The 16882-nt window shown below is 38.8% G+C and overlaps 1 protein-coding gene across 1 annotated transcript in view; it reads right to left on the reverse strand.

The window, feature by feature from the left end:
* myo10l1 (myosin X, like 1) overlaps positions 1–16882 on the reverse strand; it is a 73282-nt gene that overhangs the window by 46647 nt on the left and 9753 nt on the right. Inside the window, exon 2 of the mRNA XM_062996881.1 lies at positions 6024–6122. Within this exon, the coding sequence (XP_062852951.1) occupies positions 6024–6122 (99 nt within the window). The remainder of the gene's footprint in view (positions 1–6023; positions 6123–16882) is intronic.

The raw sequence follows: 16882 nt of genomic DNA on the forward strand, positions 1-16882 counted from the left end.
GTTGTGTCAGAGGAAGGCTGGTCCTGAGGGGCATCACCTTTTGCCCCCAACTTTCTGGTCAAAATGCTGAAATATGCAGTGTTATGCTTTCATAGTTTGATCCTCTGTGCTTGTTAAGTGTCTATGTAGGAGTCCACTGCTGGCTGATGACAATTAGAGCTACATGTCAGAGAGAGCGTGTGTTAGTTAGTAGCTTTACTCAAGATAGAATGGATGAAATAAACGCAATGGGGCAGACTTGGATGTGTGTAAATTATTTCAGAGAAATAGAATAAAGTACTAAAAATAAAGTTAAGAGAAACCCAAAGTGATTTTAGCAAATGTGATTACTAAATTTTAATGATGTATAGTGAAAGGAGATTTTTTTTAACATGCACTCAGACACCTTAACATGCACACATACACTCTGCTCTCAGACATCTGAAAAGGCTTTGCATGATTCACAAGGAAGGGGAGAGAGAGGGCAATAGAGTGAGTTTAGAGAGATGCCTGTAGACATTACTGCCCTATATTCCTATGTACACTGCTACAATAAACTGCACATCAGAAACAAACATTACCTTTAACCACATGAAGTTTAAAGTTTACAAAGAATATCATATTTTAAAAAGATAAAATGCCTGAAATTCATTTGGAGTGCTAATTGTTTAAGCAATAGAACACGAGAGGGAGTGTGTTATGGCGAATAACATCACGGCTGTGATTCGGTCTCAGCCGTGAAGTTATTCGCGATAACACACGACCTCAAGTGTTCTATTGCTTTAATACAACAGTTTTTACAAAATAAAGAAAGAAAATAAATCAAAGAAGCCCTGAATTTCATAATAAATATGCTTTAATATTGACAATACCTTCCGCCAAAAAGTAGTTCCACAACAAATATAAAGTTTAACACTACAAAGCAGACATCCCAAGTTGCAAAAACTCATTCAGGGAGGTAAGAATAACAAGAAGAAAAAGTCAAGAACCTCTGAAGAAAAAAAAAGAAATAAAAAACATCTTGCGCACACCAAAGGATTATGGGTGAGAAGAGAACTTTTAGGAGCTGCTAACTGGGCTATTAAGCTAACTGTTCGCGTTACAAACACGTTATGTTTGTAATGTTCCCTACATAGTGCACTAGATTGTGTATCGGATAACGCATTCATGTTCACTACATAGTGCATTAGACAGTATATTAGACAATTGATATATGTTCCCTACACAGTGCGCTAGATTGTATATCAGATAACGGATTTAAAACGCGATCGGGAAAAAAAAGGCTGTCGCCTACATGCGCGTTTGCGTGCATGAGGCTTGTCGTTACTGGCAACGCGTCAGCGGAGTAATACAGTTGTGGTGTGAAAAGGCCGTGCTGTTATCACGAATATCAGCACAGTTAGAACGCTCCTCAACCAATCAGATTGTAAGGTCGGAACTAACTGTTGTTGTATAATTTAAAATAATTAACAAGGAATGGCAGGTATAATAAATTATAATGCACAAATTATAATTTTAACAAACACATTCACAAATCATCTCATAATTCTACACACATCTTTTGTTTTGTTTTATTAGGATTTTAACATCATGTTTTACACTTTGGTTACATGCATGACAAGACAGGTAGTTACTCATTTTTCTTCAGTTCAGTCATGGACAATTTAGTATCTCCAATTCACCTCACTTGCATGTCTTTGGGCTGTGGGAGGAAACCGGAGCTCCCGGAGAAAAACCCACGCAGACACAGGGAGAACATGCTAACTCCACACAGAAAGGACCCGGACCACCCCACCAGGGGATCAAACCCAGGACCTTCTTGCTGTGAAGCGACAGTGCTACCCACCGAGCCACCGTGCCGCCCTCTACACACATCTCGTCACTGCAAGGCAAACTGCTTTGACTTTAACTGTTGTGGGGATTGTTTCCACTTAACAATTAATAACTAACTTATTAAAGTATGCTACAATTGCCTAAAAAGAATGCTATGCTTGTTTTTTAGAACTTCAAAAAAAGTTGGGACAATAGATCAAATGCAAATAAAAAAACTTTTACAGGTATTTACAGTGGTACCTTGTAACTCAACGTCCCCTAAACTCGAAATCTTTGAAACTCAGCGACCTTCGTCGAGAAATTTGTACCCTTAAACTCGACATTTACCTTAAACTCAACATGTGTTTGACTGCCGCTTTGCGAATCTGCATTTGTGTGGAATAACCGTCAAATTTACTCTTAAAGCGTCCACATGTATCTGTATTTAGTATTTAGCATCTGTAGTTATCATTACAAAAAGCTTAACGTGACTAAATGTGTTAGAGGTAAAAGAACAACACAGGAACACGAAACCTCTCTTGATCATTACTGCTCATAAGTTCTCTCCACTAATGAAATTTCGGCACACTCCATAAGAAATAACGGCACAGTCAGTGCAAAAGCAGTTTTGCCACTTCTCATGTAAATGCACCTTTACTGAACGAAATACAGTATTCCAAGATCAGGCATTTCAACGATTAAGAAGTATAAGGAAACAGTAAAGAAGTAAAAGTAAGGTGCAGGGTATTTTTTTATTTTTTTATTGATTTATAACTGTATTCAATTGTATTTCAGTGTTTTTATATTATATTTGTGTTATTTTTAGTGTATAAGTGTCAAAAACAACCCCATTATTTTACATTAGCCTAAAATATATGCAGTTCCATGGGAACGCATTAACAGGTCTCCCATCCATCCTTATGGGAAAAATACCTTGAAACTTAACGCCTTTTAAACTTAACGCCATTCCCAGAACCAATTGACGTTGAGTTTCAAGGTACCACTGTATTTAAAAAAACAGCACAAATAATTAATGTTTTACCTTATTACATTTCTAATTTCTAATTTGATGCATGAAACACATTTCAAAAACACTGGAATGGATCAATATATATAAATTCAGACGATATTCAGATCCCTTTATCTTCTACACACCATATCGGGGCGGCACGGTGGCTCAGTGGGCACAAGAAGACCCTGGGTTTGATCCCCAGGTGGGGTGGTCCAGGTCTTTTCTGTTTAGAGTTTGCATGTTCTCCTCGTGTCTGCGTGGGTTTCCTCCAGGAGCGCCGGTTTCCTCCCACAGTCCAAAAACATGCAAGTGACCTCATTGGAGATTTGGAGATACAAAATTGTCCATGACTGTGTTTGACATTAACTTGTAAACTGATGAATCTTGTGTATTGAATAATTACCGTTTCTGTCATGAATGTAACCAAAGTGTAAAACATGACGTTAAAATCCTAATAAAACAAAACAAACAAACACACAATATCATTATGTGGATTTGATTTTGAATGGATATAAGTTTGGGGAGGCACGGTGGCTCAAGAGGTAATGCAGGTGAGTGTGTGGTAGCAAAAAGGAGCTGAGTTTGATTCCCCGGCTGGGTGGCCGGGGTCCTTTCTGTGTAGAGTTTGCATGTTATCCCTGTGTCCATGTGTGTTTCCTCTGGGGGCTCCGGTTTCCTCTCACAAACCCTTAGACATGCCGTCAGGGTTATCTGAGGTACAAAAAAGTACCCAAAGTATGAGTGTGTGTGTGTGTGTGTGTGTTCCTGTTTTTATGTAGGACCTGCACGTCCGTTCTGTTTCTTCAGTGCATTAGTAAAAAAATGCAGGTCACCAATGGACTTGACTGTCTCCATAGAAACCATTCCTCCCAGGCTCTGGTGAGTACTCAGGTTTGGACCTGATAGTGGCTGGGTTAAAAAGAGGGGGATGGGTATATCTGTAGGTAAACCAGGGGAACCAAAGGTTTGTATCCAGTCATGATCTAACATGAATATGAAGCTGGTGCTGTTTTGTGTGGAATTAGGAGCCTCTACTCTCTGCTGGCCGAGGAGGACCACTGACCATTATGTTAAGTTCTAGGGCACCTCATTTCACCAGCTAGCGATGGATTCTTACAGATAATCATACTGCTTATAGAGAGAGATGCACTATCATGCCTGTGCCAGCATGAGGTGCTGTTGCAATGGCAATGAGAGAGACCTTATTCAACCTTTACTCCCTCAGACATGAAACTAAATGTGTCACTTTTAAAAGTCAATGGCTGCAATAAGCTCTTCAAAACAAGATGATTCCAGGGGAGCCAGACCCGCCAGTGACCCTGACCAAAAAAAAACAGCAGTAAAAACATGAAAATTTTTGTTTATGCATTTTCTCCCCCTTTTTCTCCCGAGTTTTAGCGTATCCAATTACCCAATTGCATTATGCTTCCTCTCTATTGATGCCGATCCCCGCCTTGACTGAGACGAGTGAGACTGACACACGCCCCCTCCAACACGTGTGCAGTAGCCATCTTTTTATCTGCACGAGGCAAGTTCATATGCGGATCAGCTTTGTGTACGGAGAGCCACACCCTGAATCAAAGCATTATCCCTCGTCTTTGTGCAGGCGCCATCAAACAGCCAGCAGAGGTCGTAATTGCCTCAGTTATGAGGAGTTCCCTATCCGGCTTCCCACCCTGTATGAACAACAGCCAATCATTGTTCATGTAGGCGCCCAGCCCAGCCGAACGGCAGAGCTGAGTTTCGAAACGACAAGTTAGAAATGTCAGCTTTGGTGCACTAGCGTGTTTTACCGCTGCACCACCTGAGCATATGATACATTATGATACATTTTTAACACAATACATAAGTTTTAAATTACATACTGTAGATGACATGTTTAAAAAACACATTCTGTAAAAAATGCCCTCTATGTGCGCTGGAGTGGTGCAGCAGTAAAACATGCTAGCCCACCAGTGCTGAGATCTCAAGCTCAGCTCTGCTATTAGCCAGCCATGGTGCTACACAGACACATGACTGGCTGTGAGTCTGTAAAAAGAGAGACAATGACTGAAACAGCTTTCCTTGTCCATGGGCAGTTACGAGCTCTGCTGACCGGTCAAGGCACCTGCTCAGGGGCGACTGATCATGGATGCCAGGGCATGGCTCTCTGCATGCAATCATGCAATCTGTGAGACCCTGCCCTAGCAAGTGAAAAAAAAAACAGTCTGTAGTGACAGAGGAGGTGTGTTACAGCCTAGATTGGGTGAAAAAGTGAGAAAACCGCTCACTTAAAAAGCCCTGCTCGAGTCGAATCTAGGCCAGTTTCAATGTGACTATTATTAGCCTGGAACTAAAGCTGTGCCAGTGGAGCTGAATTAAAAAGCTCTAATACACACTTAAGTGTCTTAAGGTTGTCAAATGACATATTATTATAATAATTATATATATATTGTGTGACTGTTATTCTATATGTTTATGAAAATAATTCAGGAAGAATTTAGTTTAGATCATTATGTATTATGGAAGGGATTCTCCACCCCTAGTAGCCACTGTGGGGTCCATTTCAGCAGTCTGAAAGCCACTGGTCTGAAAGCCACTGGTCTGAAAGCCACTGGTCTGAAAGCCACTGGTCTGAAAGCCACTGGTCTGAAGCCACTGGCTTGGCTATTTAGCAGAAAGCCACTTTGAATCCCAGACCTAATTCCTGTGCTCCCTTGAGACATTTTACAAAGCTCTTATACTATAGCACTCAAATTGCCTCTGTGTTAGAGGTAAATGAATGTGTGTTATTCTCTGACAGACTGGTAACTTGTTCATGGCGTGTCCCTGCCTTGCGGCTAGCGTTTTTGAGGTTTTAGCCTGGATGAAGTAGTATGTGAAAATAAACGAATGATTATGAATCATGTACATTACCATAACAGCATTACTTTACAGTAACTCAATCGATTTCAGAGAAATATGATGCCCAGATGGTGCAGGCACACACAGACACACACACACACACACACAAACACGGCTGTCATGATGGTATTTATTCACAATGCATTACTAATCCGACCTTTCAGTCATGTCACCCATTTAAACATAAAGGGTAATGTATGTGTGTGTGTGTGTGTGTGTGTGTGTGTGTGTGTGTGTGTGTGTGTGTGTGTGTGTGGTGAATGAGGAAAGTAACACACAGATAAACGAAGTGAAGAGATATGCAAAAGAGAGAATGATAAGAGAATGTGGATCTTACCTCTCCATAGTCAGTAGTGAGAACAATGGTACCATCTCCACAGGAGTTCACAGTGGAAGGAAGCAGTTGGTCTTTCTCTTTTACCCAAACCCGCGTCCCCTGCAATATACCCAACACAAAAACAAAGACTGTTAAAATATTTGCCCAGTTTGTGGATGTTTCTTAACTGCCTTCCAATTCTTGGACCTGAACTCTGCAAAACATTCAAATAAAGCTGCTTTTCCAACAACTATTGATATGGGAAATATCTGTTGATGCCGTAACAGTGTTATGGAAAAAAGCATTATACAAAGTGCACAAGCTGGACACTTATACTAAGAATACTAATAATAGTGTGGTTAATAAATGTTAGGCAAATTAACAGCAGCTTACTCTTTTCATAAGAGTCTTAAGAGTAAAATCTGTAACGCAATAAAATACCCTCGATAATGGATTTACTACAGGGTATAACGCAGCAGCTTGCATCAGTATCAAACAGTCTATGCAAAAATGAGACAGAATCTTGAGAAACCAACTTAATAAGTCAAAAAAAAGCATTTTTTTCTTTTATTAATAAAGTGTTTTAATACTAGATGATTATGGCTTTCTTCAGGTCATCTTACACTTGCAACAGTTTTCTTACACATGTGCTATGATACACAGATTATATTATACGCTGATAACGTAAACATCAGGAACACCCCTAAAATATGTATTACAGTGCCTATTTCATAACGACTGTGCATGCTACATCAGGGATATATTAATTGTTAACGGTAGTTACTCATAATACACGTGTTGACTTTGATAAGGGGTACATCATTATGGCCAGAAGACATGGAGCAAGTAGCCCCAAAACAGCAAGGGATGCTCACAGACGGCTATGGTAAGTACCCACCAGCAGTGGTCTGAGAAGGGACAAGCCACAAACCATCCACAGTTTGTTGGGTGACCAAGAGTTTGTTTATTAGGATTTTAACGTCATGTTTTACACTTTGGTTACATATATGACAGGAACAGTACTCATTACACAAGATTTATCAGTTCACAAGGTTATATCGAACACAGTCATGGACATTTTAGTGTCTCCAATTTACCTCACTTGCATGTCTTTGGACTGTGGGAGGAAACCGGAGCACCCAGAGGAAACCCACGGGGAGAACATGCAAACTCCACACAGAAAAGACCTGCACCGCCCCACCTGGGGATCGAACCTAGGACCCTCTCACTGTGAGGTGACAGTGCTACCCACATAGCCACTGTGCTGCCCCATTAATGCCAGAGGACATGAAGTTAAAAGACCTGCTGGTAATGTCCTGGTACCATATACCACAAAACAAGTCTTGTAAAGACCATGCTTTGGTGGAGTCAATGCTGTTTTGACGAAATATCACATGGGTGTTCCTTATGTTTTGGCTCATCTGTGTATCATATTATAATAAAATACTAAGTGCATTTAATGTGCTTTAACAGATGTGGCCAGGTACTGGACAAACAAGTAAGTCCCACTCTTTACTGCACACAATACTTCCACCATGTGAGCAGAAATTAGGGCATTTCATAAGATTCCTTCATTAAAAAAAAATATTCCATCATTGTATTTTAGCATTTCCTTTTTATTTATTTTTTTCAAGCTTTTCCACCTTATTAAAAACTTTCCTGCAATATTTATTGAGATAGCTTGTTATAGTTTGTTAAAGATTTTAATAAATGAGTTGGAAAAAGAACTTAATGTCAGCTTGACAGGAAAATAAGTTGCACGAGTATAACAAACAGCATTCGCAAAAAATTAAATTAAATTAAAAAAAAAAAAAAAAAAAACAGTGGCCACAAGGCGAAGTTTAATAACAGGAATATATGCCATTTCTAATTTTAAAAAAGCCATGAATATCTATACAACAAAACGTATTGCACATCACAGGAAATGCATTGGAAGGCAGAAATTTAGTGACCTTTTATAGTCCCAAAGGCAATGCTGTAACTTGCAGGGAGCACAAACCTTGAACCCCTAAGCAATAGGGCAATTTATTTTCTACATCTGAATGGGTTCATGTTTAACAGGAACCAAAGGTGGCCTTCAATCCACTATGTCTGCTGCCAGCTGTTATGTGTAGTGGTGGGTCCAAAATCATATATGCAGCCTATAGTAAAATAATTAGGTACATTTTTTAATGATCATGTATCAGCCAACAAATATAATCTTGTATGATTATATCCTCATATTTCAGCATAATAATGCCTTTATATATAGTAAGTACTGGAGTGATTAATGAACTTTCTTCCTGATGAATGCTCTAACATTCCATCACAAACCATTCAGGACTTGTATGACATTTTGCAGGGCGAAGTCAAGATTACACATTTGGAGCACAGACTGCAAAGAAAAAATCCACCTCCTTAAACCATAAAAGAATTCCAAATCTGGCCAAATTATTTTATTTAGATTGCAATTGCTACTAAAATGTGCTTTGCCTGTGAAGAAATCCACTCCTGTAATTAATGCAATGAAAGGCACTGGGAGTTAAAGCAAGTCAAAGTCAGCAAAATGAAAACTTCGTTTGACCAGAGATAAAAAATAGAGTATAGATGTTTACATATATAACTGTAACTGTTGTTAAAGTGTGGAAAGTATGTGTGATTGTACAATGATTACATGAACTACAGATAAAGTATCCAGTGCAGATGATTATACATTGATGATTAGATGAATTATATTCCAGAGTTGTACAGTCTGATGGCTGCAAGGAGAAATGACCTGCGGAAGCATTCTTTCCTGCAGAGGGGCAGGAGCAATCTGCTGCTTAGTGTTCTCCTCTGTCACAGTAGTATGTTATGGAGTGGGTGGAAGGAATTCTTCATGATTGCTGACACCTTTGCCAGCATCCGGCTATTCGCTCCCATCTTCACTGTGTCCAGTTTCACCCCCAGTATTGAGATGGCCTTCCTAACAGTTTGTTGAGTCTACTGGTGTCCTTGACTGTGATACTGCTGCCCCAGCACACAATGGCGTGAAAGATGGCCCTTGATAAACCTTTAATGCAGCAGAGACATTTGATCCATAGACCACTAGAGACTGCAGCCTGACCCTCAACTGCCACAACTACAACTACAACTCCAGCCAGCCTAATGGATAATCATTTTCAAAGAGTAATCCATAATTACTTCAGCACATAGCAAAGTGCTAAAGTAGTGTTGGAATTAGCTTTGTGGCATTTCATTATAATTCCTACATAATATTATGACTGTGCACAGCTGGTGAGTTCATTGTGACCATTAAAAGTGGTTTACACTGAGCGACATACATTACAGTGGGAAAGTCTAAAAAGATTTGTACAGATCCCAGAAAGTAAATCTTATTTTTTCAAATAAGGAATGTCACTTAAGGAGATATGTTTTCATGCAACTTAGGATCCCAAGATCATTGTTACCAATGTTTGTTTGTTAGTACAAGTGGTCTGTTTGCCACTGATGGGAAAGTTGGGAAAAACGGTCTGCCATCAGTTCACCACTGGAACACAGTCCACAGTCAAGCAAAGTGTTACTGTCCACAGTCAAGCAAACTTTACAATACCATGAGCTAAAAGGCTGCTGTGCCACAAACACTCTGGAAAAGGGCTTTGTGGTCAGATGAAACAAAGTTATTTGGCATTTAAACCTAGTAACACTGTCTCATTGTCAAGCATGGTGCATTGTATGTATAATTCTGATTCTGCATAGTTTTATTTTCAGAAACACTACAGTAATATGATGAAAATACTCAAGTTCATAAGTTCAGTTCAAAATGGTATGGAAATGCTATGAATACTAAAAATGCAGCAAGAAAAAGTTTGATGAAGTAAAAAAGATTGAATAAAATAATGAAATGCAAAATGCAGTAATGGAAATGCGTCGGTGCATAAAGTATGGCATGGTGGAAAGACTCCCATGTGTGCAGCAGAGGACTGTGTGGGACTGATTTCTGCATCCAGTACCTGACTGCTTCCATTAAAGCACATTATCATTTTATACTATTATATATTACAATGTACATGCAGTTGCAAACAAGTAAGAAGACTGTTGCAAGTGTAACCTAAAGATGTGAGTGAATAAAGTCAGGCCAGTTGAAACAAAAGAAAACACAGCAGATGTGTCTCCCTAAAGAGCCCAAAGGAGAGAATAAGGAAAATGGGAAGAAGAAGAACAGATGAAAAGTTTTTGGGTAACAGATGGTCAAGGCTCTGCTCACTGAGGGCCACGAGCCTTAATAATAACACCATAACAGTAGCAACAAATCAGTCAGTAAAGTCATTTACCACAGCCAGCTGGGCAAAAACAAAACAAAGGAAACACATTCACGAACACACAGACACAAACAATACAGTAGAAAGTTGATGTGGATCCAAATGTGTATATTTCCTCTCAATTTATGCCACTTGTTCAAGAACACAGGAAGGGGGATCAAACTCTACCTTAAAGGATGTTAATATGTATGTTCCTTGGGCAAAAAGTAGAAAACAGCCCGGACAGATCTTCAATCCATATGGGGCATACACACACACTTTCTCTCTCTTTCTCTCTCTCTCTCTCTCTCACACACACACACACACACACTCAAACTCAAACGAAGCTTTATTGGCATGAATAATAAATAAATAAGGACATTCGTATTGCCAAAGCAAGTTACAGGGAAATATAAACAATAAAAATAAGAAAGAACAAAAATATACAGAACAGTTACATGTGCAAAAAATATAGAATAGAATAAAATATTAATAAAAACAGTGCAAAATAATAACAATAAAAAGTATAATATTTACAATAATGAGGTAGTAAAACAATCAGTTTGTGCGTGTGTGTGTGTGTGTGTGCTTGTGTGTGCGTGTGTGTGTGTGTGTGTGTGTGTATGGGACATGGTCACCCACTGTCCCTCACCTGGTGGCAGGTGTGAGTATAGAGTGCTGCTAGTGTGCAGCTCTCTCTGTGCTCCCCCAGTAGATGGGGCAGTTTGTCGGGGTCTGGGAGGGAGGTAAAGTTGGGGATGATGTTATTAAATTTAGGGAAGAATTGGGAGCGGATGTGGTGGTACTTGGTACACCGGGTGAGGAAGTGCAGCTCCGTCTCTACTGTACTGAGAGTGCAGTGCTGACACGACCTCTCCTCCCGGGGCAGCCAGGACCGGGTGTGTCGCCCCGTCTCCACGGCCAGGTCGTGTGCGCTCAGTCTGTACCTCGTCAGGGTGTTTCTTAATTTAGGGTCGGATACTGTGCTCAGATAATCTGCTGCACTGTAGTGTCTGTTTAGGGTCAAATAGCACTGCATTTTACTTTGAGTTTTAGTTTCAGTTTCCCAATAATTCAGATATTTAGTTCTGAGTTTTTGTGTAATTTGGTTTATTTTAATTGGGTTTGCAGATTTCTTCTGTTCCTGAGTCTTTATTGTGTTAGTGTGTGTTAGTGGTGTGGCGGCGTGTGTTAGTAATGTGTTTGTGTGTGTTATTAGGGTGTCTGTGTGTGTTAGTGGTGTATGGGTGCAGTGACTCAGGACCAGTTGGATGAGGGGACTGGTATGTTTGCTCAGCTCTTGGTGTTTCAGGGCTTTATAATGATAAGTTTGGGGGTCGCTCTCATTTAGATGTTTCCAGAAGTTGATTGCTCTTCTCTGTATGTTTATAATTAGTGGAAATCGGCCTAATTCTGCCCTGCACGCATTGTTCGTGGTGTGTCTGTGCACCTTTAGGATGCTTTTACAGAACTCTGTGTGCAGGGTCTCTAATGGATGTTTGTCCCATTAGAGGGATGGAATTGATGGAATGGAATTGAATGGAATTGATGGTGTGTAAGCGAGCCCCAAACTTCACTGCCATATAGAGCAATCGGTTCAATTATTGATTCAAAAATTTTAAGCCAGATTCGAACTGGAATTTCCACGAATGTTTGACGTTTTATGGCGTAGAAGGCCCTGCGAGCTTTTTGTCTCAGTTCATTTACTGCCGGGTTAAAGTTTCCTGTGGAACTGATGTTCAGTCCGAGGTAAGTATAATCTTTAGTGTGCTCAATTTCATGGTGTCCTAATTTATATGTGTGTTTGGTTCCCTGAGATCTGGCTCTTTTCTGGAAGGTCATAATTTTGGTCTTTTTGAGGTTGACTGTCAGGGCCCAGGTCTGACAGTACTGCTGCAGCAGGTCCAGTTTGTGCTGGAGACCCTGGGCGCTGGGGGACAGCAGGACCAGATCATCTGCATATAGCAGGAGTTTAATCTCTGAGTCGTGTAGAGTGAGACCGGGCGTGGCTGAGTGCTCTAACATGGAGGCCAATTCATTAATATAGATGTTAAATAGAGTTGGACTTAAACAGCAGCCCTGTCTTACTCCACGCTCCTGAGAGATGAGATGTGTTCTCTTACTGCCGATTCTTATTCCACACTGGTTTTCTGTGTACATGGATTTAATAAGATCGTATGTTTTACCCCCTACACCACTCTCTAACATTTTATAAAACAATCCTTCGTGCCAAATGGAATCAAAAGCTTTTTTAAAATCAATAAAACATGCAAATATTTTAGAGTTATTTTGAACTACATATTTTTCGATCAGGGTGTGTAGGGTGTAAATATGATCGGTAGTGCGGTAATTTGGTAGGAAACCAATCTGACTTTTACTCAGGACGTTGTGTTCGGTAAGGAAGTGTAATAATCGTGAGTTAATTATACTACAGAATAACTTCCCCAGGTTACTGCTCACACAGATGCCCCGGTAATTATTAGGGTCGAATTTATCTCCACTTTTGTAGATGGGTGTTATGAGACCTTGATTCCAGATATCAGGGGAGGAACCGACACTCAGAACCAGGTTAAAGACTTTTAACATCGCCAGGTGAAATTTGGAGCTGCTGTGTTTGATCATTTCATTCAGGATCCTGTCAGGTCCTGATGATTTCTTTGTTTTTAGTTTTTTAATGTTGTCTTTAAGTTCCTGCTCAGTAATGAGAGAGTCTAGAGGATTCTGGTGGTTTTTAACAGCCCGTTCCAGTTCCTCTAACTTACTAATAATTTGAATTTGTTCAGGATTTGAATCTAATTCTATATTTTTAAAGAGTGATTGGAAATGGGTTGTCCAGATATCCCCATCCTGAATGGCCAATTCTTCCTGTTCTCTATGTTTTAATTTGTTCCAATTGTCCCAGAATTGATGTGTGTTGATTGATTGTTCAATAATTGTTAGTTGTTTTTGGGTGTACTGAGCTTTTTTGGTTCTGAGTGTACGTTTATATTGTTTGAGGGTTTCACAGTAAAGAAGTCGTGTGTTACTGTTGTTTGGGTCTCTGTGTTTTTGGTTTGATATTTTACGGAGTTCTGTTCTTAACATTTGACAGTCTTTGTCGAACCAGCTGTCATCTTTTGTAGATTTAGGTTTTGATTTAGATTTAATTTTTAATTGAGCTTTATTTGCTGTATTTTTAAAGATCTGATTAATATTTTTAACTGCCTGATTTACTCCTTCTTTACTGTGAATGTACGCAGTGTCCAGAAAGTTGTCTAAGCTAATTTGGATTTCTGTGCTGCTAATTGCTTTCTGGAACTCCTCTGCGCTGTTCTCGGCCCATCTGTAGGATCTGGAGATGTTGTACAGCTTACTGGGCCGTGTGTGTGTGGTGGGGTTAGTTTCTGTCTTTTTGATGAACACAGTAATTTGGCTGTGATCAGACAGAGGGGTTAGAGGTTTAACAGTAAATGCACTGAGAGAGAAAGGGTCTAAATCTGTTATTGCATAATCTACTGTACTATTACCAAGAGGTGAGCAGAACGTGAACCTTCCTAATGAGTCCCCTCGAGTTCTACCGTTGACGATGTACAGACTTAAAGTTCGACAGAGCTGCAGGAGGTCTTTACCATTTTTGTTAGTAACATGATCATAATTGTTTCTGTGGTTTAGGGTGGAATTGGTATTATGAATTTGGTTGTTATTGATGAATCTGTTTCCCTGTTCATTTATAATATCAGGTTCACACACACACACACACTTAGGGCAATTTTAAGTAGCTCAACTGCATGTCTTTGGACTTGTGGGAGAAAATCACACACACAGGGAGAACATGCAAACTCCAAAGGACCCTGGACATCTGGCCAGGAAATCAAATCCAGGCAACAGCACTATTCACTGCTTAATCGCAAAGTGTGTTTTCCTTATTGTCACTGACAAAACACAACAATGACCACCCACTAAAAAAATTACTACAGTAAAACTCAAAATATCTGCATTATTATTAATAACTTTATTTATGCAAAAGCCATGGAAAGCAAAATCATTATTTCACTTAGCACATACCCATAACCAACATTTTTGATTACCTACCAACTAAATTTCACTGGTCCTTTGGCCTCTATATCATTGTTAGCTTATTGAGACAGACTCATTAAGCACTTTGGTATGCAAGATTTTAAAGCAACATGAAGCAACTAACAGCATTCCAAAAATGCCAAATACTGGGTGCCTAAAACAATGACAAAAGGTATTAAAATCAGTGATTGAAAGTATAAATTTACAATCCTGAATTGATGCTACAATTGAGAATGGTTAAAACTGATAACCCTATGGTGATCAAAATTATTTAAGAAGTTTAGTTTGATATACATCAGGATGGAGTAATGCTCAATTAATCACCAAATTTAATCACAAAAAGAAATCATTAAGCAATTGAAGGTTAGGGAGCATTGACTGTGAAACAGTTCTCAATAATTTTCTCCACTATCTTTATTTGTCAAAGACCTGAAAGATTTTTTTCTTTAAAAATCATATTGCCCACTCATAGTTAAGCCTAAAATGCTAAATAAATAAACAATCTGTTTGAGAGTTAAAGAAACAACATTTTGTTGTGGAATTGTTGCCTCATTAGAGATAATATGTATTTAATTTGATGCTCAATATAACCTTTACTATAGCAGCTTGTAGAAAGTAGGGAAAAAACATTCATTAAAACAATAAACAATAGTAGCATATGTAAACATAAAAGTATAATATATAAGAATTTATGTATATGCATATATACACACATATTATATACATATATGTTTTAAACATAATTGATTGCTATTGCTAATTGCTGTTAATCATTGATTTAGTATATTTATATATACTGTAAAGCTATTGATTATTGTTCTAATGAATATTTTTTACACCCTCATCCTTTCACTGCTACTAAAAGAATATGCTAATGCACCTCCACAATAAGTAGCACTTAGCGGGTTGCAATTGTGTCTGTGTCCCTAAGGAACTGATGGTAACCAGATCTACCTGCCCCCATCCTTTATATGCTGAGTGTTTACAATAGATCATCTTTGGGATACTAAAACAGGAGACTTGCATCATAAATGTTGCTGACAAATCATCTTGGTTTATAACAGCAAAAAGTTCAACATGAACCAAAATCTTAAAGGAGTGTTTCAAAAACTTCAAAAATCAAGACATAGAGAATTGAGGCAAATATGAATCCATCTCAGTATTAATATGGTTTTTCTTATGAAGCGGCCAGTCACTCATTTATCACAGTGTCATGTTTACCATCCATGTGAAATTTAAAACAAAAAGCAATGTAACATATCCTACCAATTTTTTCCTTCACTGTCCAATCATGGTGGTACATTTACACAAAGCAAAGTACTCAACCCAGATTTTTGTAACCAAGCTCTCTTTTCATGAGGCCAACAACTCCTCATGCAGTAGCACACTTGGGTTTGAAAAGTGCTTTCAATCATGCCCAAATTTACCAAACTCTGGGTCCAAATGGTCTTTGGTCATGTGTGCAAGTGAGAAAAATACCTTGGAAAACCCACAAACGGAAAACAATTTTTCTTCATCTCCATTTATTTATTCCCTTTTCTCTTTTATTTTATCTGTTAATGTGGCAGTTTACAAATGGCAGAGCTCTGCACTTCCTAGCAGCTATAAAATATACATGAGAGAGAGAGAGAGGAAAGAAAGGGACATGTTGAGAAAGGAAAGAAAGAGAGAGAGAGAGAGAGAGAGGGGGGGTGTATTTACAGAAAGAGCAAAGGCAGTTGATCAGAAGTAGGGCTAAGAGCTGTGCACCCACAGGAAGTGAAAATCCCACCATGATGAAGAAAACTTAGGAAGAAGAGAAGCTGCACAGCCTTCATCCGCATTATAAATTAGGGTTTATATAAGTATTTAAAGCTGTTTTGTCTAAGGCTTACAAAATATCTGCTACATACCTTCACACTACTAATATTAATTAATTAATTCATCGGTCGGGATCATGCTTGGTTTGATACCAAAAAAAATACCACCCTGGTTTCAAGGCAGCCATACACCCTGGACAGAACATTACTCCATCCCAGGACCCATGTTGTGCAGCACCCAATCTGCCAGCTAAACCACAGTTCTGTCTATACAAATAATACTAATAATAAATAATAAATCTCTGCTCCAGTGGGGCTGTACAGTGGCTGACCCTGTGCTCTGACCCCAGCTTCCAAACAAGATGGGATATGCAGAAAAATAATTTCGTTGTACTGTACACATGTATATGTATATATGACAAATAAAGACATCCTATTCTATTGTATACAAGGTACAAACATGCATGATCAATTTTACATTCCTATTATGTATTAGGGAAAATGTATATGCAAATATATTTAGCTTTTTTACTAAGTAGCAACACCCATCCTACCCTAGATGCAGCTGTCACTACACACACAAACACTCATGTACAGTATATAGTGAAGGTTTTGAGTACTATAAGATTTGCTTGGCCCGACAAAATGACACAATATATGACGGAATCAGTTCACATGAAACAGGTGCAATATATACAATGTTTATTATTAATATAATATTTAAATATTATACAATCACTGTTAGCTCTCCTTTTAACAAATAAAA

This window comes from Trichomycterus rosablanca, chromosome 6 (assembly GCF_030014385.1).
Source record: "Trichomycterus rosablanca isolate fTriRos1 chromosome 6, fTriRos1.hap1, whole genome shotgun sequence".
NCBI classification, from domain to species: Eukaryota; Metazoa; Chordata; class Actinopteri; order Siluriformes; family Trichomycteridae; genus Trichomycterus; species Trichomycterus rosablanca.